The sequence below is a fragment of the Notamacropus eugenii genome, chromosome 7, assembly GCF_028372415.1.
Source record: "Notamacropus eugenii isolate mMacEug1 chromosome 7, mMacEug1.pri_v2, whole genome shotgun sequence".
In the NCBI taxonomy this organism is placed as follows: Eukaryota; Metazoa; Chordata; class Mammalia; order Diprotodontia; family Macropodidae; genus Notamacropus; species Notamacropus eugenii.
This window is the reverse complement of record NC_092878.1, coordinates 55,904,873-55,925,977: the sequence shown is the minus strand read 5'-3', so window position 1 is coordinate 55,925,977 and position 21,105 is coordinate 55,904,873. Positions and strand designations below refer to the sequence as shown.

The following is a 21,105-nucleotide window of genomic DNA, read 5'->3' as shown; positions in this document are numbered from 1 at the left end:
ACTTAACTGGAGAGATGGCACATGGAATTAATCCATCTTTTTTTTTTTTTTTTTGTGATAGACACTGGACATAAACAATTGCCTAAACCCAGAATTGGATAGGAGGAAGAAATCAAACTGGATTCTATTTGGGAAATTGCAAAGCACTTTTACTGATTCTAAACTGTTTTCTCTCCCTTTGCAATTTAGAAAAATGGTCCCCTCAAAAAAGTCATGAACAGGGATTTTACAACTGAGATAATCAGGAAACTGGGACAGGATGCTTCCTCATAAGTTTTTTTCTTTATAAAGCAGAGGTTCTTAACTTTTTGTGTGTGGCAATCTAGTGAAGCCTATGGACCCCTTCTCAGAATAATGTTTTTAAATGCATAAAATAAAATACATAGGGATTGCAAATAAAACCCATTATTTTGAAATACAAATTTCAAAATAGTAAAAACAGACAAAACTTCAGACTCCAGCTTAAGAATGCCTACTTTAGAGAACTCTTTTTCCTCACTTCCCAATTTACAATCAATCAACATTTACTAAGCACCTATAATATGTCAGGCACTATGCTAAGCATTGGGGATGCAAAAAGGCAAACGACAGCTTCTACCCTCAAGAATCTTCTAAGGAGACATGTAAACAAATATATACAAAGAAGCTATATATGGGACAAATAAGAAATAATTACCAGAAAGAAGGTACTAGAATTGAGGCTGAGAAAACCTCCTTATAAAAGATGGAATATGAGCTGAATGAGGGGAGTGGAAAGAGGATAACACTGTATACAGTTATAGCTACATTGTGTGAAGGCTAATTTTGATAGACTTGGCTCTTGCAAGGCAAGGTTCTAGGACAACTCCATAAGGCTCATGATGGAAAATATTATCCACATCCAGAGAAAGAATTGTGGCATTTGAATGCAGATGGAAGCAGACTATTTGCTGTCTCTCTTTTGTTTTGTTTCTTCTTTCTCATGGTTCATTCCGTTGGTTATAATTCTTCTTTACAATATAACTAAAATGAAAATATGTCTAATATGAATGTATATGGACAGCCTATATCAGATTGCATGCCATCTTGGGGAGCGTATGGAGGGGGAGAAAATTTAAAACTCAAAAGCTTGTGGGACTGAATGTTGTAAACTAAAAATAAATATATTTTAAAAATAGGAAAAAAAAGATGGAATTTTAGTTGAGAAGTCCGAGAAGTCAGTAGGTGAAGCGGAGGAAGGATAGCATTCCAAGGACGGGAGACAGCCAGAGAAAATGCCTTAATTTACCTGTGGTTTTAGAAATCACAACAATGAGTAACAATAATGATTAATAAAGTGCTGCTTCCCACCCTTTGTTGCTTTTAAGAACTCCAGTTGATCTCCCCCAGGGACCACCCAACCTCATTTGGCTTCCATCCTACCTCCTCTTAGGAGACTGATGATATCTCCTTTACAGAGTATAGGTGGGCAAGCTGAATTCGAACTCTATTAATGCTAGAAGAGACCTTAAAAAGCTCATAGAATCAACTGGTTCTACTGTTTCATTTTAAAGATGGAATCTGAGGCCCAAAGAGGTTAAGTGTTTGTCCGTGGCCATACAAGTAGTAACAGAGATGCACTTTGAACTCCCACATAGACTTCAAATCAGGTGGTTTTCCTACAATATTAGACCAGATATTAATCAACACCGCCAACTCTTGGGGCAGGCAGAGTTAGAGTTGGGCTACCTCCATAAGCTAACAGGAGCCTAAGTAAATTCTGCCTAGTGGTGCTTAGAGAAATGGTGTGTTTAGCAGAGACCTCCCACACTGCCAGCATATCTTCCCGTAGAGCTGCAAAAAGATAAGTAGCTCTTAGGCTAGTTTAAGAGGTTTGAGTACATAATCCCCAGTTTCTTTGGGTGCCTCCACTCGAGCAGACCTCTCTCAGAGATAAGATAAGTCGTATCTCTCTGGTCACAAATTTTTAAATCCCCAATTTCTTCCAGCTCCTTTCCTTCCCCAAAGTGCTTTGCACAAGACTGATCCCTGGAGAAAAGTCTAATGGGCACTGCCTTTATGTTTCCTTCCAGGCTTCGTTTGGGATATTAAAATCTCTCCTTTGAAAAGGGCTTTAGAGGCTTTTAGATTGCTTACTAGCTCTGGGCAAGTCACTTAACCTCATGGACCTCAGTTTCCACCTCTGTCAAATGAGTAAGAAGGAAATGGCAAATCCCTCCAGTATCTTTGCCAAAACCCCCAGAGAGGGGTCATGAAGGGTTGGACACGCCTGACAACCTGTCCTGAGAGCGCTGCAAGGCGGGACTTTGGACCAGCACGCTGCGTGGGGCTGCAGGATTGTGGGGAGCAGCATCCCTGCGGATCACCTCTGGGTATTTGTGATAAGCCTCTAGTGGCCCCCAAGTCTGTCTCCCCACACCTTCTAATACAAGCCTAAGCTTGGAGCCTTCCCTTGTCTTTGGAGACCACACCGAACCCCGCTTTACAGGGGAGAAGCTGGGGCTCAAAGGGGTTGCATGGCACGCGCATGATCAGGCACCCCCTCATGGCACCTCCAGCCTCCCCCCTGCCCCCCCCCCCCCGACCATGGAGGGGCCTTAAGGGCGGTGTAGCGCTCAAGGCTGCAGGAGCCCGGTCCAAACCTCGGCGTCCTGCCCGGGACGGGAGCACGTGGGTGGAGTCCCCGCCCTGCGCCTAGCCCTTAATTAATGGTCTGAGTTGCACGGCCCTGACCATGGTCCACCAGGGATCTCCGCCCTTACAGGGAGCTCACGCGCAGTACCTGTCGGACTAGCCGTAGGACCGGGCTCTACCTTTCTCCCCCCAGCCCTCCCCCCTTTCGGTTCTGCTGACGGCGTTACCGCCGAATCAGGCTATTGTTAGGCCCCCGCGGAGGGGTTCTGATTGTGAATGGCGCGGCCCAATCAGAGAGCGGGTCGAACGTTGGCGCTGCCGTTTGAGCCGCTGCGTTCGGCCCGAAGCTGAGTTCTCGGCTGGGGTGCGGAGGCGGAGCGGGAGCTGAGTGCTTGGCTAGGCGGCGGAGGCGGAGTGGGAGGCGGGAGACCGCGGCTTTGGGATTTGGATTGTGGGGGCGACCGGTCTGCCGGAGTGGGCAGCCCGGGATGGGGTAACAGCCCGGCTGACGGAGGGCGGTGCCTGAGCGTGCGAGACCGGTCCGGAGGGGAGCTCGAGGAGTCCGCGGCGGAGCCAGGGCCCAGGGCCCGCCGGGCCTCCGGCGTCTGGGGCGACGTTAGCCTAGGGCCTGACCGGCGACGAGCGGGGGGCCGCAAGAGCCCGCAGACCCGAGGGACCGGAAATAGAGACTGGGAGTCTAGGGGAAAGGTCTTCTGGGGTGAAGGCCTGGGACTGGTTGGTGGGCAGTGACCGGGAGGAGCGTGGACGAGTCTGTGGGGAGTGACTGGAGAGGAGCGTGGACAAGTCGGTGGGGAGTGACTGGAGAGGAGCGTGGACAAGTTGGTGGGGAGTGACTGGGGAGGAGCGTGGACAAGTCGGTGGGGAGTGACTGGAGAGGAGCGTGGACAAGTCGGTGGGGAGTGACTGGAGAGGAGCGTGGACAAGTTGGTGGGGAGTGACTGGGGAGGAGCGTGGACGAGTGACCGGGAAGGAGCGTGGACGAGTCGGTGGGGAGTGACTGGAGAGGAGCGTGGACAAGTTGGTGGGGAGTGACTGGGGAGGAGCGTGGACGAGTGACCGGGAAGGAGCGTGGACGAGTCGGTGGGGAGTGACTGGAGAGGAGCGTGGACAAGTTGGTGGGGAGTGACTGGGGAGGAGCGTGGACAAGTTGGTGGGGAGTGACTGGAGAGGAGCGTGGACAAGTCGGTGGGGAGTGACTGGAGAGGAGCGTGGACAAGTCGGTGGGGAGTGACTGGAGAGGAGCGTGGACAAGTTGGTGGGGAGTGACTGGGGAGGAGCGTGGACGAGTGACCGGGAGGAGCGTGGACGAGTCTGTGGGGAGTGACTGGAGAGGAGCGTGGACAAGTCGGTGGGGAGTGACTGGAGAGGAGCGTGGACAAGTTGGTGGGGAGTGACTGGGGAGGAGCGTGGACGAGTGACCGGGAAGGAGCGTGGACGAGTCGGTGGGGAGTGACCGGAGAGGAGCGTGGACAAGTTGGTGGGGAGTGACTGGGGAGGAGCGTGGACGAGTGACCGGGAAGGAGCGTGGACGAGTCGGTGGGGAGTGACTGGAGAGGAGCGTGGACAAGTTGGTGGGGAGTGACTGGGGAGGAGCGTGGACGAGTGACCGGGAAGGAGCGTGGACGAGTCGGTGGGGAGTGACCGGAGAGGAGCGTGGAAGGGTCCGTGGGGAGTGACTTAGAGAAGGGTCAGTGGCGGGGGAAGGAGCGGGGTGTGGACAAACAGACCTGAGGGCTTGGAATTGAGGGTAGGAGACACGGAAGTGGCAGGAGCAGGCCCGAGCCCCAGCGGGGCTCGTGGAAGTGGACGAGAGGGAGTTGAAGCGAAGGTGGTGACACCGAGGGTTTGTAGCAAGTGGAAGAGGTGGTGGCTAGAGAAGGTCAATGGGTGGAAAGGGATCAGGACGAGGAGGAGGGGAGTGGCGGAGAGGTGCGAGACACCCGCAGAAATGAGGCACCGGAGGCTGGTGAGGCTGACCCTGCTGCAGCATCTCGAGGCCGCCTATGGCTTAAAGATCCAGAGCGCTCGCGGCCGGCAGGAGTCTCGGGCGATAACTTTTAGGGTAAGACCAGGGGGAAGAGGGCTGAGGGAGGACATCCGAAGGCTAGTAAGAGTCACTGTGAACCAAACTGGTGAAAGTGGAGCATTAATTTTGTCCAGAAAAGAGGACAGGATGATAGCTAACGTATCTCTAGAGCTACCTATGTGCCAGGGGAAAGAAACTGAGAGGTTAAGTGGTTAAGCGGTCAAGTGACTTGTCTGGGATCACACAGATCTTCTGACTCCAGACCTCGCTCTTTGTTCACACACCCATTTAGCTGCATGTTTAAAACTAGAAAGAAACTTAGAAACTATCTCCTCTAACTCACGGTTTTACAGAGGAGGAAACAGGCCCAGAGAGAGCTTCAGTAATTTGCCCAGAATCACGCAACTATTCTACAAAATAGATTCTGAACCTAGGTTTTTCTGACTGTTTGCTAGTCCATGCCGCTTCTCGATTTTACACATGATAAGCCATATGGTGAAGATGTCAAGATTTACTGTTGGTTATAACTAATGTTTCTATAGTACCTTAAGGTTTCAGATTACTCCATGTACTTGATTTTATCTGAACCTTACAACAACCCCTTGAAGTGTGTGTGTATCTTTCTCTGTATATATACATGTGTGCGTGTGTGTATACACACACACTACATGTTATTATTATTCCTGTTTTTCAATCTGAAGTTCATAGAGGTTAAGTGAGTATTTGTGATTATTTTCTGAGGCTTTTGTGGGCTATCAGGAAGGGTGGTTCATTTAAAAAGAATGGTGTTTTCTGAATGGTTCAGTGGAAATGGTTAAGTACTGAAGAGGAGTTCTGGTTAAATACTAGTGTGTGTGTGTGTGTGTGTGTGTGTGTATGTGTGTACTTAGATTAATTAATACAGCTTCTTTTATGTGGTCCTGTTGTGTATATTTGTTACAGCTGGTTTTTGAGTGCATAATAGTTAATTGAATCTGATTATGCCCAAACCTAATTTTTGCTATTGTCAGCTTTATGTCATAAAACATTTTTTAACTAGGTAGTTAAATTGACACTTTTTTGTTTCTACTGATTATTTACCAATATGATAGTCTCTTCAGTTGTTTCAGTCTCTACCCAAGATTTTATACCTATGAGATAGTAATTTCAAAGATTTCAAGAAATTGAAGGAAAAGATTTAGAAATGTGATGTGAGCCATGTAATATTTTTGAGATAGCATTATGTTCTACAAATGCATAAAGAAGACTAAAATGATTGACAGATGGAGAAGGTCTTTGCAAGACATAGCCCTTGATTTTTTTTCCACTCATAAAATCAAGGAATTCATTTCATAATTTAAAAAAATCGTGTATCAAGCATCTATATACTATGTTTTAGGTGCTGAACAATACTTAAGATCTTGTCGGTAGAGTAGAAACTGACTAGTGGACACATTGTATTGGACAAACAGCCATGCAGAATATTACTCAAATATGAGAATGAACAGTCATATTATATTATATAAAGTAAGTATGAATGTCTTTAAGAGATAAGTGTAAATCAGAGTAAGTAGCCGCTGGAATTGTTTCAGAATGTAATGTGAGGTGAGATAGCTAAGAACAATATTAAAGTTGTACTTCTATTTGCAATAACATTTTATACTGGTTCACACTTAAGAGTTTCTAATACAAAAACTTGTGAATTGCACTTTATACAAATACATAGACTAATATATAAAAACTAATATTTGTGTTCTAAAAATCAACTTATTTGTCAGTATACTGATTTTTCCGTCTTCCCCTCATTTTTTAAAATATTCTATTGAAGGCATTGATTTAATCTGTTTAGTGTAAAGAGCACTAGGCTCCTTGCCACATTCAACTATCATTGCTATGCACCTCCCGTATCTGTACCTTAGCCCTAATCTTTCTCTTCAATTCTAGCCCTGAATCATAATCTGCCTTTCAGACATTTCCAGGTGAGTGTCCCGTAGGCATCTTAAGTTCAACATCTCCAAAATAGTACTCACCCACCTCTCTCTGAAGTTTCTTTTGAGAGCAGTTCTGTCCTAACCGTTCTGGTTTGTGAACTTGAAATCGGCTGTAACGCTTCATTTCCCCTCAACCCCTATACCCAGTCACTTGTTGATTCCCCCTACAAAACATCTTTCTAATCCTTCAATCTATAACCCTAGTTCAAGTTGACCTGTTAACTTCTCCCCTGGACTATTATAGTAGCTTCCTAATTGTTGTGTAGGTCATGGTTTTACCCTCCAGGTTTTATCCATCATCCACTTAAAACAAATGATTGTTAAAGCATGGGTATGACTGTGTGGTTCCTTTTTTCAAAAAGATTGCTATCTTGTTTAGAGTCAAATACTACAACTGCCTTGTTTGGCATTTGAAGTCCTTCAAAAAGTAACAGCCAACCTTTCCAGGTTTATTACATATTACTCTGTTTTTTGCAGTGTGCAGTTAAAGTAAGCCTATTTGACATTTCTTTGCTTCCATAACTTTACAGAAGCTATCCTTCATACCTAAAATACTTTTTCCCACACTTCTGCCTCTTGAAACCCTTAGTTTGTTTCAAAGTTTAGCTGAAGTGTAACCTACCCTTTTCTAGTTTCCCATCCTCCAGTTAGTGCTTCTTCTCAATTGTATTGTATATATTTACTTACGTGTATCTATGTCTTTTCCCTCTACTTCTCCTCACCTCCAAGAAATGTAATTTCTCTGAGCAGGGACTGTTTCATCTTTGTTACTGTATCTTTCTCTGGAGCCTAGAACATAGAAAGTGTTTAATAGATGTTTGTTGCATGAAAGAATTTCTCTCAGTGACCTCATCAGTTCCTAGGGTTTTATTATCTTTCATTCAAGATGATTAAGAGCCATTGTTAAAAAGCTGTCCTTGAAGCCTGGGATTAAAATGTTGCCTTTGACTTTTTGTGTGATTTCCTGGCAAGTCATTTAACTATTCATTGTTCTAGGCATTTAAACACTACTATTTGCAGAAAAGTTGCCAGTCTCTATTGGTAGAATAAGTGCCCTCATTTGGGAGTTATCTACACCAGTGAAGTCACCAGTCATATCCCTAATCCTAAACCTATGTAGATGACTTGTAGGTCTGTATAGCCAGTCCCAGTTTCTCCTCTGAGCTTCTGGCCTGCATCACTGTTTGCCTATGGGATATTTCAAACTTGATATCCAAGATTTATCTCAGTTTCTTGATATTACAAACCTGTCTCAGAGATATCTCAAACTTAACAGGTCCAAAACATCTCATTATATTGCTCTCCAAACTTCCCTATTTTTGCCCCCAAGGCACCACCAGTCTTCTCATATCCCAAGTCTAGTAACTTTCCATTATCCTCTTCATTTTCCCTCACCCTGTATATCTAATCAGTTGGCAGTTGTCTTGTTTCTTTCTGACCCTCCTTAGTTCAAGCCTTCATCACATTTAGATTACTGAATTTGTCTCCTAATTGTACTTCCTGCCTCAAACCATTTCCTATTTCTGTCTTATCTTGCATATTGCTGCCAAAGTGATTTTCCATTAGCCCAAATGTGATCTACAAAATAAACTTCATTGGTTCCCTGTTAACTCTCTAGGATAAAATAAACTCCTCTACTTAGCTTTTAAAGCCTTTCACAAGCTGTCTTTCCATCCTCATTGTATATTACTCATTAAACAACCCCACCCCCAGCCCATACCGACTAGCCTTTTCTGTGTCCCCCATGTACTCAGGTATGTCCTGAATCTTCCTTTGCAGTTGCCATCTCCACATGCCTGTAATTCACTCCATCCTCACCTCTGCTTCATCTCTCTTTTCCTTCAAGATTTAGCTAAAATATCACTATCAACCTTTCCTGATTTTCCATCCTTCCCCCCAAAAATGCTTATTTAGCTATTTTGTATTTATTTATATTCTGTACGTACTTCTCTCCCTCATTAGCACATAAGTTCCTTGAGAGTAGGGGTTATTTTATTTGTATTTTTATCCCTAGTGCCTGGTGTATAGTTACAGCTTAATAAATGCTTATGGATTGATTTTTAAAAAAATACTATAAATGGCTTATCTCCAGTCCTAGTAATGGGATGTCTTCTGCGTTAGTCATTTTCCTAAGTGTCGTACGAGCTTACAGAAAATTTTTATGCTTAATTCTTTCAGTATATATATCTGCACTGTTATTTTTTCCAGGATCTCAGAATTTGATTTCAGATTATTAATAATAGCTCATTGTTACAACATGTAGTTTATAAAACTCCCTCTGAGTTATGTGGAATTATCCTCATTTTACAGGTGAGGTAACGAAAGGGCTGAAATGGCTTATTAGAGGCCACATAACTAATAGTGACATGACTTGATACCCAGGACTACTGAATCTTGGTGCCTTTCACAAGTTATTCTTGTGATAAATAGTCTTCGGAAAAATTGTTAAGAATTAGTTAAGAAATATTTAATAGTTAAGAATAGTTAAGAAATAGTTAAGAAAAATAGTAAGAAAGAAGATAATTTTATTATAGAAATAGCAACTGTACAAGAAGAGGTTGAATTGGATTTTTTAATGTTTTAATGTTTACTTTCAGTATTTCTTAGTCCTAGTCTCTTGGAACATTTTGTTAGAAAATTTGTAACATTCATCAGCCAAAAAAATTAATCCATCTTACCCTATTATTGGTCAAGGAAGTACACAGATAATTTGATGCAGAGTTAGTATTTGCAGAGCTGTGGAAGGTGATTTCAGAAAAAAATATCCATTTTAATAGATGCAAATTGAGAAGCATTAAACCTATTTGAAGTCCTCTTTAAAAAATAATACAATAATGATACTTTAATGTGTGTTAGTATTTGATCCAAATGTTCTGTAACTCTTTCATTAGCATAATTAATAGATATTATTGGCATAAGGTATTTATTTTAGTATTTGAGACTAGTTCTGTTCTTAAGACTCACTGTTACCAAAGTCTGTTGCCTTTTAGCTACTATGACTAATTATATCTCAGAATATTAGTAACTAGTTTAATTGTTTTTTTGCTCTTTCCCTGAAATCACAATTTGTCTTCACATTCTGTGCTTATACCTGTAAATTTTTATCTTGATGCTTATAATAAATGACTTTTACATTTTAGGGGAAAATTTTTCGAGCACCTTTTTCTGTACTACCCCAGACATTTGTACCAGAATATGGAAACATTCCAAGGTAAGAAAGGTGTGAAATTAGCCTAGAATTAAGTGGTGAATTGCAAGGTTCAGAAATTAGTAGATATTTCACACTTGGGTCTTTAATTCATGGACTTTATAATTCCACTCTGAAATCTGTATTTGAATGAAAATCCCTGTAATGTAATGATACCCTTAGCACAGTGCCTGACAAATAACAGACTTTCAGTAAACGTTTATTGGATGAATGAATGAGTATATTTGGGAAGAATTGTGGGAGAAGAGTAATTATATGTTATTGAGATGCCCAAGCTTTTGTAAATAGTGATCACACAGTGTTATTCAGATTTGTTATGCGCACATTTCACATTCTAGTAAAAGGATTTCTAAACGCTCACGTATTGGGGAAATGACGACAAAACTCATGTTAATGAACCTGCTTAGATCCTCCGAGTCCTTTACCTAGGAGAGCTGTGTAATCTGTAGAGATAACGTTTATTTGGCATTTAGTTGTTTTCATTCTTTATAACCTCTTTTGGGGTTCTCTTGGCAAAGATACTGGAGTGTTTTGCCATTTCATTCACCCCCTTATTTTACAGATACGGAAACTGAGGCAAGCAGAGTTAAGTGACTTGCTCAGGGTTACATAGCTAGGAAATGTCTGAGGCCAGATTTGACCTCAGGAAGATGAGTCTTCCTGACTCCAGGCCCAGCACTCACTCTATCCACTGGGCCATCTAGCTGTCCCCTTTAACATTGATACTACATGTATTACCTACAGACTTCTATTGAGCATCGTTCTGTCTGCATTATTTTGTTCTACATATTGAATTATTTTTTTAAAAAATCATCTCTGTCTTCCGAAGAGTTGGACAAATGATGTTGGCAGAGAAATAAAGGTCCCACAGACAAGCAAATAAAGAAGTAAATTAAATGAGATATGAATAGAACCTATAAATAAAAATAAACTGATTTTTCAAAAATGGAACTTGTATTTCCTCACATCTATCCCATTTTCACACTTTCCTGTTTTGATTGAATGCACAACCATTCTTCTCATTTTCTAGTTTTAGAGCCTCAGAGTCAATTCTCCACTATCTTCTCTTTGAAATTCCCTCCTCCCACATCCCTTTAGTCCAGTTAGTTGCCAGGTCTTGTTGATTCAAGTCTCGCTGTTTTATATCCATAATCTAAGCTGCTGCCAATTGATGTTCCTAAAACAGGGGTCTGACTTAAGAAGCTTCAGGAGCTTCCTATGGCCTCTGGGATAAAATACAAAATCCATTTAAAACTTTTCATGATCTGCCTCCCATCTACCTTTCCAGTCTGTTGGCTATTAGTCCTTTTGACGATACATACACTCAGTCTCCTGCCTCCATTCTTTTGCATTAACTATCTCTCAGGTGTATAATACATTCCTTCTTTACCTTTGCCTCTTATAAGCCCTCGCTTCTTCACTATTATATAAGACTTTTCCTGACCTATTTTTCCTCTACCCTAGTAATCATTTGTCTCTTAACACTACTTTATATATACTCATCTGTGTATATGCTGTATATGTTGAAATGGAGGAATTTTTTTTCCTTTTTATCTGTAGTATTAAGGATGCCTTGCATATATGGAAACTTAATGAATGTTGAATTAAATTGAATTAAAAAAGGTTGTTGCATTTTATGGGATGGTAATTACAGAAAGATTTGTTGGGGTATACATGTCTGTGTGTATAGAGGTTATATATATATATGTGTGTGTGTGTGTGTGTGTGTGTGTGTATACACACTTAGATAGTATGGCTCTTGGGTATATAGTAGGCTGTGAAAGTCATGGAATGAGAGCAACGGTCATACTAAAATTAGCACAAGAACAATGAGTAGATTATAGAAATGGGAAATGATTTATAATTCAGAAGTCATGTCAAGGACCTTCACAGCCTATTGATGTACCTTGACAAGTATATTCACTTAGTATGGTTTTTGTAAGATTAAATACATTAATGAGACCTGCCTTTTTCAGTTTTCTCGTTGATGCTTGCACATCTTTGGAACAACATCTTCATGTTAAGGGTCTTTTTAGGGTTTCTGGATCAGCTACCCATATAAAAGCACTGAAGGTAGGCATATTCCTTGGCTATTTTTTCTTTCCACAGTTGTCTAATTAGGTTTTTGTTGTTACAGTTCTCAGATATGACATGAATGTGCAAAGGGTCTATGATTTTCTAGCATGTGGACTCCCTCTAACATCACATCCCATATGACTTTAAATAATTACTGTGGAGATGTCTGTGAGCACCTTGCACATAGGTAGTTATTGGGGGGAGGGTTTGAACCCAGGTCTAATGACTCCCAAGCTCAGCATTATGTCCTCTCATCTTTTCGGTATTAATGAATGGTAGAGTTACAGCTGACCAGCTATTATTCCCTTTGTGGAAAGCATTTATAGCTTACATGAATCCAGTAGTTAAAGAAATTAAGTATTTTTGATTGTTTGCTAGAGCTTCTTGTGTGTTTTGTAATACATGACACCAGAAGCAAATAAATAAAAGAATTAAAGTTTACTAAGAAAAACTCTTTATCTTGAGATGTAAGCAGAGATTTTGATCAAAATGGAGATCTTAAATCAAAGAATACTGATGACTTGAAATTTATTTCAGAGGAAACTGAATCATGGTGAAAGCTGTCTGTCTTCTGCAGATCCACAGGATATCACAGATCTTATTAAGATATTTTTTAGGGAGTTGCCAGAACCCATCTTTCCAGTTGATTTGCATGAAGCTTTTATCAAAGCTCAACAGTTGGAAACAGAGGAGAGGGATACTGCTACAATGTTGCTCTCTTGTCTTATGACTGACAATATAGTATATGTATTACGGTACTTCTTTAACTTTCTCCGGAATGTTTCTCTCAGGTAAGTAAAGATCAAGTACAAAAAATTTTAGCTATGGGGAACTTTTGGCTAGCCAGTTATAATTTTAAGCAACAGTACATTTATTTTGTTTTCAGCTATTTGGGATGGAAATATTTCTTAAAATTTATTTACATATTTCCTTATCTTCTCAAATGGAGTATATTGAATACAATTTCGTTTTTTCTTTATCATTTTGACTGTCATTATTTGTATACCGTAATACAGTGATCTCCAGGGGCCTGTTTCTGCAAGGCAGTTTACCCTAAAAGGTCTAACCTGTGATGCCATTTGATTTCATATTTCTGTTTTTTTATAATTTTTCTATTTCTTTCCTTGCTATCACCTGTCATTTCTCACTACAGTTTTTGTGCCTGCCTGTAACCACTCCTCTCACCCTTTCTGTTTGGCTACTTCTAATCAGTTATGAACTTTGAAACCAAATGCAATAACCAACTGTCTTACTATTATGTTTTAAATAAGTTAGTACTGATTGAGGATTTTGAGAAGCTTGGCTGTGAATAAAATATTAGTTTTGGATGCATGGATTTTATAAATTAATTTGACTGTTAGAAGCTTTTTTATTTCCTATTTCTTGGTTAAATTCCTGATAAGGTTTAGTATTTGCCTTATACATAGCCAATATTAAGTAAGAGTCCCTACAAATATGCCTGTTAGCTTCTTGAAATTGTTTCTTAGTTCAAATTTTGACTACGTTTAATGGTACCTACTTTTTTTTTTTTTTTAAAGAGTCAGTGAGAATAAGATGGATAGTTATAATCTTGCAGCAATGCTTGCTCCAAACCTTTTACATTCATGGAATGAGAAAGTGTCGAAGAATGCAAGGGAAGAAATTCGACTGGAGATTGCGGTGGTAAAGACCCTGATTGATCATGCAGCTGATATTGGTAAGAAAAGGTGAAATGTCTTCAGGGCAGAATGTTTATGGCTTGCCAGCTTCTCCCAACTAACCATTAAAACTCTGAGGCAGAAACAGTGAAAGAGTGCTGGACTAAGTTAGAGGCCTTGGGCTCACAGAGACCTCCAGCTCTTTTGCTTGCTCCATATGTGATCTTGACAGTCATTTAACCCTCGGGATTTCAGTTTTATCATCCGTAAAATGAAGGGGGTGAACCAAATGACTTCTGAAGGTTCCTTCAAGCTCAAGTATATGATTTAGGAACCTGTTCTCTGACAGAAGTTTAGTGTAGAATACCTTTATTTTTAAAACAACACAATAAAAACAACATTGTCAATGTTATCCTTTAGGGCGTGTGCCAGAGTTTATCATGGAAAAGATACCAGTCCTGTTGGGTATTGATGGCCCCAGTTCTACTCCATCACTAGACGACTGCGAAGAAGGTGAATATGAGTCTTCTATTGAACATAAGGAAAAGAGAAGACAGGGTGTAGGTGGTGAGTATTATTACTATTTGACCTAAGCATGGAGGTTTATAAGCTTTTATTATTTAAGGTAACTACTCAACAGAAATTTTTTTTACTACCTTCTTTATGTTAAGGGCTGTGGGAGATATAAAGACGCATACCATATTATTACCTCTCTTGGTGTATACAGTCTAGTTGAAGAGATAAAACATAGACTCCTAGAATTACAGAATTTTTTAGGTAAGAGGGGGAGCCTCTTCCAGACTCTTTATTTTACTAATGGGGAGACTATGCTTCATGTAGGTTAAGTGACCTGCCCAAGTTGTAGTGTTTGCTAATGACAAAGAGTCAGAATGTAGGTCTATAGAGTTCCTCTTGCAAAGAGTTAAAAATAGCAATATTAGTAAATGTAAGATTGTTAAAATGCCCTCGGCTTGAAGAAGAATGAGTTGTTAGGGAGGGCGAATTGGAATTTTATTTGGATAATCAAAAATGCATAATATTTGGCCTGGATGAGGAAATTCAGGTGTGGAAGGGCGTGGTACATGTGGGAGACAGTAAGTAGACTAACTTTGTTTAAATGAAGACTTAAATGGAGAAAGGGAAGAAATCAGAAAAGAAGACTGAGGACGGTCACGGAGAATCGTTGAACGCTAACTCAGGCGATTAAGTTTTATCATGTAAGCAGTGGCCACCAAGTGGAAGATTTGGTCAGAGTATTGATGTCCTGGAAATGATATTTTGGATGAGTCTTTAACAGTACACAGCATTATTTTTAGGCCAGAAAGACTGGAAGGGAATTGAGGAAGGTTTTTGCAATAATCCAGGTGTGAATAGTCAAGGCCTGGCCTAAATTGGTAGCATTGTAAAAAGGAAGGAATAGATGAAAAAGGTGCAAAGAGTCAATAGGACTGCAGGCCATTGTAATACAATTTTTAATAAAGTCAAATATATTTTAGGACTCACATAACTTAAAGTTAGAAGGGACCCTAAAAATCATGTAGTTCAATTTCCTTTACAGGCAAACAGTTTTTTAGGATTTAGGGGGATGTTGACAAAATCTTTTGTTTTTTTGCATTCGGTAGATTATATTTTTGTAGATTAAACTCAGACAAGACCAAAATAAAGCAGATGTAGACCTCCAGAGAAATTCTAGCCACACAGATGCATGTCATTCCAAAGCAGCTTCTTTGTATTTTTAAAGATAGCAGAAGGATGATGTACATCAAAAGGCCAGAGCTAGAGGTCAAGCCTAAAAGCTAGATAATTTATGTGATTGGTGCCTGACACTTAATAAATGTTTTTTGACCGCTGTACAGAAAGAGCAGATAAGCTACAGATATAAGCCTTGGGGTACACAGAAAGGAAAGTAGTGTCATCAAGTGGACTGGATCATTTTGTGTCTGCCTCCTTTCCATGGGATTCCCTTATACCTTTCGCTAGGTAGAACAAGAGGAACTCTCCATTGTTTTCAGGACCAGACTCTTAAGATTGCTTTTACGTATGAATTATATGTTTCTATGTAAATTTATTTTCTCCTGTCATCAGCTTCACTGCAATGGTCTGTGGTCCTATTGCGTAGTTTTTTAAATTATCTTTTGTGTCTGGGTTTTTTTTTTTTTCTTCAAAGTTGCTCCTGGGGCTGAGAAAAGGCGGAGTGACAGATACATCCTGCTTGGGTTACTGGGAGGAAAGAGGAAGAGTGCCAGGTCTTTTTAGTTTTTTGTGCCCCATCTGTGCTCTATGTCAAATACTTACATATTTACACGCAGTCATCGTGCCAGTTCAAACTTTCTTTCCTGTTAGTTTCTATCCCAGTACATCCTGAATGTTCATCATTCTAGCTTGAACAGTCACTTTCATAGATCTTCCCTTCAGTTTCCTCCTGAAGGTTTGAGGAAGAAGCTTAAATCCTCTACATTCTAAGTTTCATGCCAGGTCTGTTCACACATATTATGTTGGGGTGAAGGCCCTTTGAAGGGCAGGGTAGTTTGTATCAACTGTCATCAAGACCAAGTTTCCCTTCATATAGTTCACCTAGCCTAACAGTGCCACCTCTCTAAGATGTTGTTTCAGCAGAGGCTGCCCTTTTATATTTTGTTCCAGTTGAGTATTTTTAGTTATCTTGTTAATTAGATCAGAAGCTTTGAAATATTGTTTTCAAGAGACTGACATTCTTCCTCCTATTCCTAGCTAACTGGTTAACTTCAAACATCCCAGAACCGAATCTCTGTAGTAACATTTAGGTTATCTAACGTTTAGGTTATCTAGTATGTGTCCCTGCTCTACTTATTAGCTACATAATATTCATATTTTAAATAAAACCCTGAATCAGCGAGTTAATCTTGGCAAAAAGTATGACACAAATCTTGCTCTTTCGGTGGTTAAGTGGATTGTATTGTTTCTCTCTAGATAGTATTGATAATAAGATATAAATGCTGCCTTGGTTATCTATTATTAGCATGTCAGTATTGGTACTGGAAAGACAGCAGTGCCTGGAACTGTGTGCCTGGCAGATAATGCTTGTCAAGAAGAAATGGTGAAACTGCTTAACCTAGGGATGGAGGTTTTAGAAGTATGAAAATGGCTTTAGTGTGTAGGTTTGATTATTGTGTTCAATTTGACCTAGAGTATAGGTTTGATTATTGTATTAAATTTGACACTGTGAATATAGGACTTTTAGAGCTGGAAGACATCTTGGAGAAATATAGAGATAATTTGGTTTGCCCCCCTTTTTAATATGCAAGGAAACTGAGACCCAAGGTCACAAAGATAGCAAAAGTAGCATACCCAGACTTGAATCTGGGTCTTCTCAATGTAAATAGCTTTATTTTACATTGCCACCTGCTTGTATGCAATTTATATTTGAGCTGTCTATACACTGTTAAAATAGTCTTTGTGCTTTAAACCATCAGTTTGTATATGTGTATATTGAAGAAGGACATTATACTGAACAGTTTCTTGAAGCTACCAGGTTTCCCCCCGAAGCCCAGATTGTGAAACTGTGCTCTTTAAAGCCACTGAAGTGAAGTATTAAGACTGAACTCAAATAGGGGTTATGAATAATAAACACCCCCTTCCCCTCATATTTCTTGCATGATGGTAGCAGAAAATTACTTAATGGTAGAAATGGTTGGGAGGAGAGCCTTGTGTTTGGTTACTATAGTCTTGTCTGTTTCGTTTTAGATAAGTTGTGTTTGGTAAAAATATTGTTCTACATCTTCCTTGGAGTTGACTTTTGTTTTTTTTTTTTACCATGTTCTGCAATCTTTTAGCAATAAGATGTTTCATGTCGTTAGGCTAGCTTCTTGGTAAGAAATGCTGCAATACTCTGGAATGATTCCATTTTGTAGTCCTAAAGGCTTTATGGGTGCCTGTTACATCAGCTTGTCTCTACTCTGGTTTAAGCAGAATGAGGATTCTTTTTACTCGTGCTTGTTAGAGTGGAATTTGTCCCGCATCATCAGAATGGCTGTTTCTTTAGCATTGTACAATTGTTTAAGGGGTGAATTATTTGGAAATGAATTCAGAAAAATTTACAATTACTTTTCATCATCAATATGTACTAATTATTTTAAACAAATTTTAAAATATGTTACTTAACTCGCATCGGGTTGTGAGGTAAACATTTGAAAACTTTAAAATGCTACATAAATGTGAATTAGTGATATTCGACATAAGGCCCGTATAATACATTGTTTCACTTTCAAACTCCAAAATTACTTTTCAGAAAATTCACAACTTAGTCACCAATTTCATTTACTCATTAAAACCTTTTGCTTTTTAATTAGCATTTTCCCAGAGGTAAGAATACCTTCCAATTTTTTTTCTGCTGAGAAACATTTAGAAGTATAGTGTTGACTGTATTTGAATTGAAATATCCTCTCGAGAGATGCGAACTACTTAATTAAAATTATCTTTTGAAAGGTGCAAAATTTCTTTGTATTTCATTATTACTGGGCATCAATTCCACCTGTGACTATTTTTCTTATAATGACTTAATGAAAATGTATCTGCTGGTACAATTTTTTTTTAGCACATCATAAATATTAAATGTGTATTAACAGAGCAAGACATGATTGCTTCTGTGTCTTGCATTTCAGATTTTGTTAGTGGAGTACCGAATAAGCTTAAATGTAACAGAACACCCTCCACTACACCTCAGCAAGACAAAGCTGGTAAGTATCATACATGACTGTACTAGATGGAAGCTTTTGCAGTCTGTCTTTAACTTTGTTCTCTGACAAGATTTATTTGTGTTTAGTCAAAATTTGGCTTTTTAACAGTAAGGAAAAAATGTCAACATAATGCCAAATAAAGTAGAACTTTTGAGTGGGGATGCTGCATAGTGGAGTTTTTTAACCTTTTTTGTTTCATGGACCCTGTTGGCCATCTGATGAAATCTATCTATATCTATATATATAGATACATTGTACTCCTTGAAATATTTTTTAAGTATGTAAAATTAAATAAATGGTATTACAGAGGAAACCAGCAATATTGAAATAAAGATGTAATTTTTTTCCCATCTAAGTTCATGAACCCCTGAAACGTATCCAAGAATTTCTTGTGAGCATGGATTCCAGGTTGAGCCCCTCATATAGGGGGTTCCCTAGTGATATTGGTCATATTGTACTAGAAATTCTGAGATTAGAAAATTAAGCATTTTGTTCATAGGCTAATCTGCTGAAATGATTTTCTGTCTCTTTATAACTAAGTACTGCTAAACATGTAACAAAACTCAAGTGGGTTATTAACTTTTTTTTATTAATAGGTTATTCTATACCAGGGAGTTGAGTCAGTTTATATTTCAATTCTTGTGTAATTTTGTGTGAAATTGTTCATTATAATAGTTTGTCCATATTTTGTTATAAGTTCAAGTTCAAACTAATTTTTCAATGAATTTTTGGTTCAAATCTCTGAGTGCAAGCTCTCTTATGACTGCCTTACTCCACTAGTTGGTTGGTGTTTAGGTTACTGTTTGCTAGCACTAAGATTCTTGCAGTTATTTGTAACTTTCTTTACTTTCATCTGAACTACTGCATAGCCTGAATTTACTTTGTAATGTTTCTTTGACCTTTAGTCTTTATCTGCTTAAAAGGTGAATATATTTTTTTTTCCAGCGAGCTTTAAATAATAGGATTTTTAGATTCTCTGTTAAAGTATAAAACATTTTTGTTAAATAATTTTCCTGATCCCACTCCACTGTCAATCCAGTATGTATTTGTGTGTATATATTATTTTCCCACAGTAGAATGTGAGTTCTTGAGGACAAGGGACTAATCATTTCAGTTGTGTCTGACTTTTCTCTGACTCCATTTGGAGTTTTCTTGGCAGAGATACTGGAGTGGTTTGCCATTTCCTTCTCCAACTCCTTTTACGGATGAGGAACTGAGATCAACAAAGTTAAGTCACTGAATAAGGTGTGTGTGAAGTCTAGATTTGATCTCGTGAAGTTGAGTCTTCCTGATCTCAAGCTCAATGCAATATCCACTGTGCCATCTAGCTTCTATATGGTAGTCACTTCATATTTATTAAATTGAATTGAATTTTCCTAACGATTAGTGCTCTCCAAAAATAGAATGGATTGTCTTAGGAAGTAGTGAATTTCTTCCCTTCCCTTCCCCCGCAACTAGAGGGCTTTAATGTCTGGGTTACCACCTTTCAAGGATGTTATAGAGGACATTTCTTGTTCAGATACAGATAAGATGAGATGATTAGATGGCTCCTGAGGTCTTTTCCAACTGGGACTCTAGGAAAAGTAAAATTTTATTGAAAACTCACATTTTAGTATTCTGTGATGATGCTTTACTTTTTCTTTCTTTGAGTACTGGAGGCTAGGAGTGAAGTTGAAGGCATTAGGAGTAAATGCTTTGTGATTGGGTCCCTAGTGTTATGTTCAACTTTGCACTTCTCTCAAGCTCTGTAGTTTCCAACCCAGATGTCAGGAGATCTCAAACTCCTGCTCATGGAGAATGTGCCCTGATTAACCTTTATAAATTTTTTTCTGACTGGATTTATGAGTTGGGAACTTGTTTTTAAGACCTTTTTTCAAATGGACAACAAGAGCAAGAGTTTACAATATTCCTGGACCCCAAATTTTCCTGGAAACCATATGGTAGAGTAGATTAACACACTGAATGTCAAGACTTCTGGATTGTAGTTCCAGCTCAGCTACTTACAGTAGTGCGCATGATCCTGGGTGAGTGATTCAGCTCCTCTGGATGTCAGTTTCTGCACTTATGAAATAAGGAGACTGAACCATGAGCTCTAGAGATGCCTTCTTGCTATAAAGATCTACAGTTTTACTCACACAGAGACATACTAATGATGGTGGGTGTTAAGCATCATAATATCTTCTAGAAGTCTCATTCTGCTTAAAATAGACACATCTGATGAATTATTGCCTTGCTGACATTTTCATCTTTCAGATGGTAGAGTGAACTGGCAGGGAAACTGGAGGTTAGGATTTAATTCTTGCCAATAGAAATATAGTATAATGAATAGAGAGCTAATCTTGGAAATTGGGTTTATGTCCCATCTCTGACATATACTGGCTATGTGACCATGGGCATATCATTTAATCTGTCACGGTTGGAAGTCAGTAATAGCAAACTCAAATAGGAATAGGGGGTTACTAATCTATTCTAAGGATTCCTGTGTTGCATGTTGACGTAATTTTAAAATGTAATGCTTTCTATTTTTATTATATTTTTATTTACTGTATTAAATATTTCCCAATTACATTTTTATCTAGTTCTGGCTACAGGGGGCCACACATTTGATATCTGTGCTCTAAGCCACTCTTTAAGTTGCAGAGAACGTGCTGGCTTGTATTAATAGGGATAATTACCTCACCAGAGAGTTCCCTATACAAATGAAATCACAGTTATAGCCCCTAACCCTCACAAGGAAAAACTGGTGAGTAGTATTGAAGTGACCAAAAAAACTGAGAAAACTAATTGTGACTACATCATCTTAGAACGTACAAGGGATAGAAGGTGGAGCTGTGATTTC

The 21,105-nt window shown here is 39.4% G+C and overlaps 1 protein-coding gene and 1 long non-coding RNA gene across 14 annotated transcripts in view; one reads left to right on the top strand and one right to left on the bottom strand.

The window, feature by feature from the left end:
* LOC140514482 (uncharacterized) overlaps positions 1 to 7,352 on the bottom strand; it is a 34,203-nt gene extending 26,851 nt beyond the window's left edge. The window contains exon 1 of one of the 3 annotated variants that reach the window (XR_011970696.1): positions 7,318 to 7,352. This is a non-coding gene — a long non-coding RNA (uncharacterized lncRNA). Of the gene's footprint in view, positions 1 to 2,761; positions 2,814 to 7,317 lie in introns of those variants that run through there. The other 2 variants (XR_011970697.1, XR_011970695.1) reach the window with 2 other exon arrangements.
* The window catches only part of LOC140514443 (TP53-binding protein 1-like), a 131,070-nt gene that overhangs the window by 11,852 nt on the left and 98,113 nt on the right, over positions 1 to 21,105 (top strand). For 8 of the 11 annotated variants that reach the window (XR_011970628.1, XR_011970629.1, XR_011970630.1 and 5 more), the window contains exons 2-8: positions 6,584 to 6,618; positions 9,771 to 9,841; positions 11,815 to 11,911; positions 12,452 to 12,705; positions 13,453 to 13,610; positions 13,972 to 14,118; positions 18,192 to 18,266. Coding sequence is in view for 7 of the 11 variants with exons in the window: in XM_072624816.1 (XP_072480917.1) it covers positions 6,584 to 6,618; positions 9,771 to 9,841; positions 11,815 to 11,911; positions 12,452 to 12,705; positions 13,453 to 13,610; positions 13,972 to 14,118; positions 18,192 to 18,266 (837 nt within the window). In the remaining 4 variants the exon portion in view is untranslated. Of the gene's footprint in view, positions 1 to 4,356; positions 4,697 to 6,583; positions 6,619 to 9,770; positions 11,912 to 12,451; positions 12,706 to 13,452; positions 13,611 to 13,971; positions 14,119 to 18,191; positions 18,267 to 21,105 lie in introns of those variants that run through there. The other 3 variants (XM_072624815.1, XM_072624817.1, XM_072624818.1) reach the window with 3 other exon arrangements.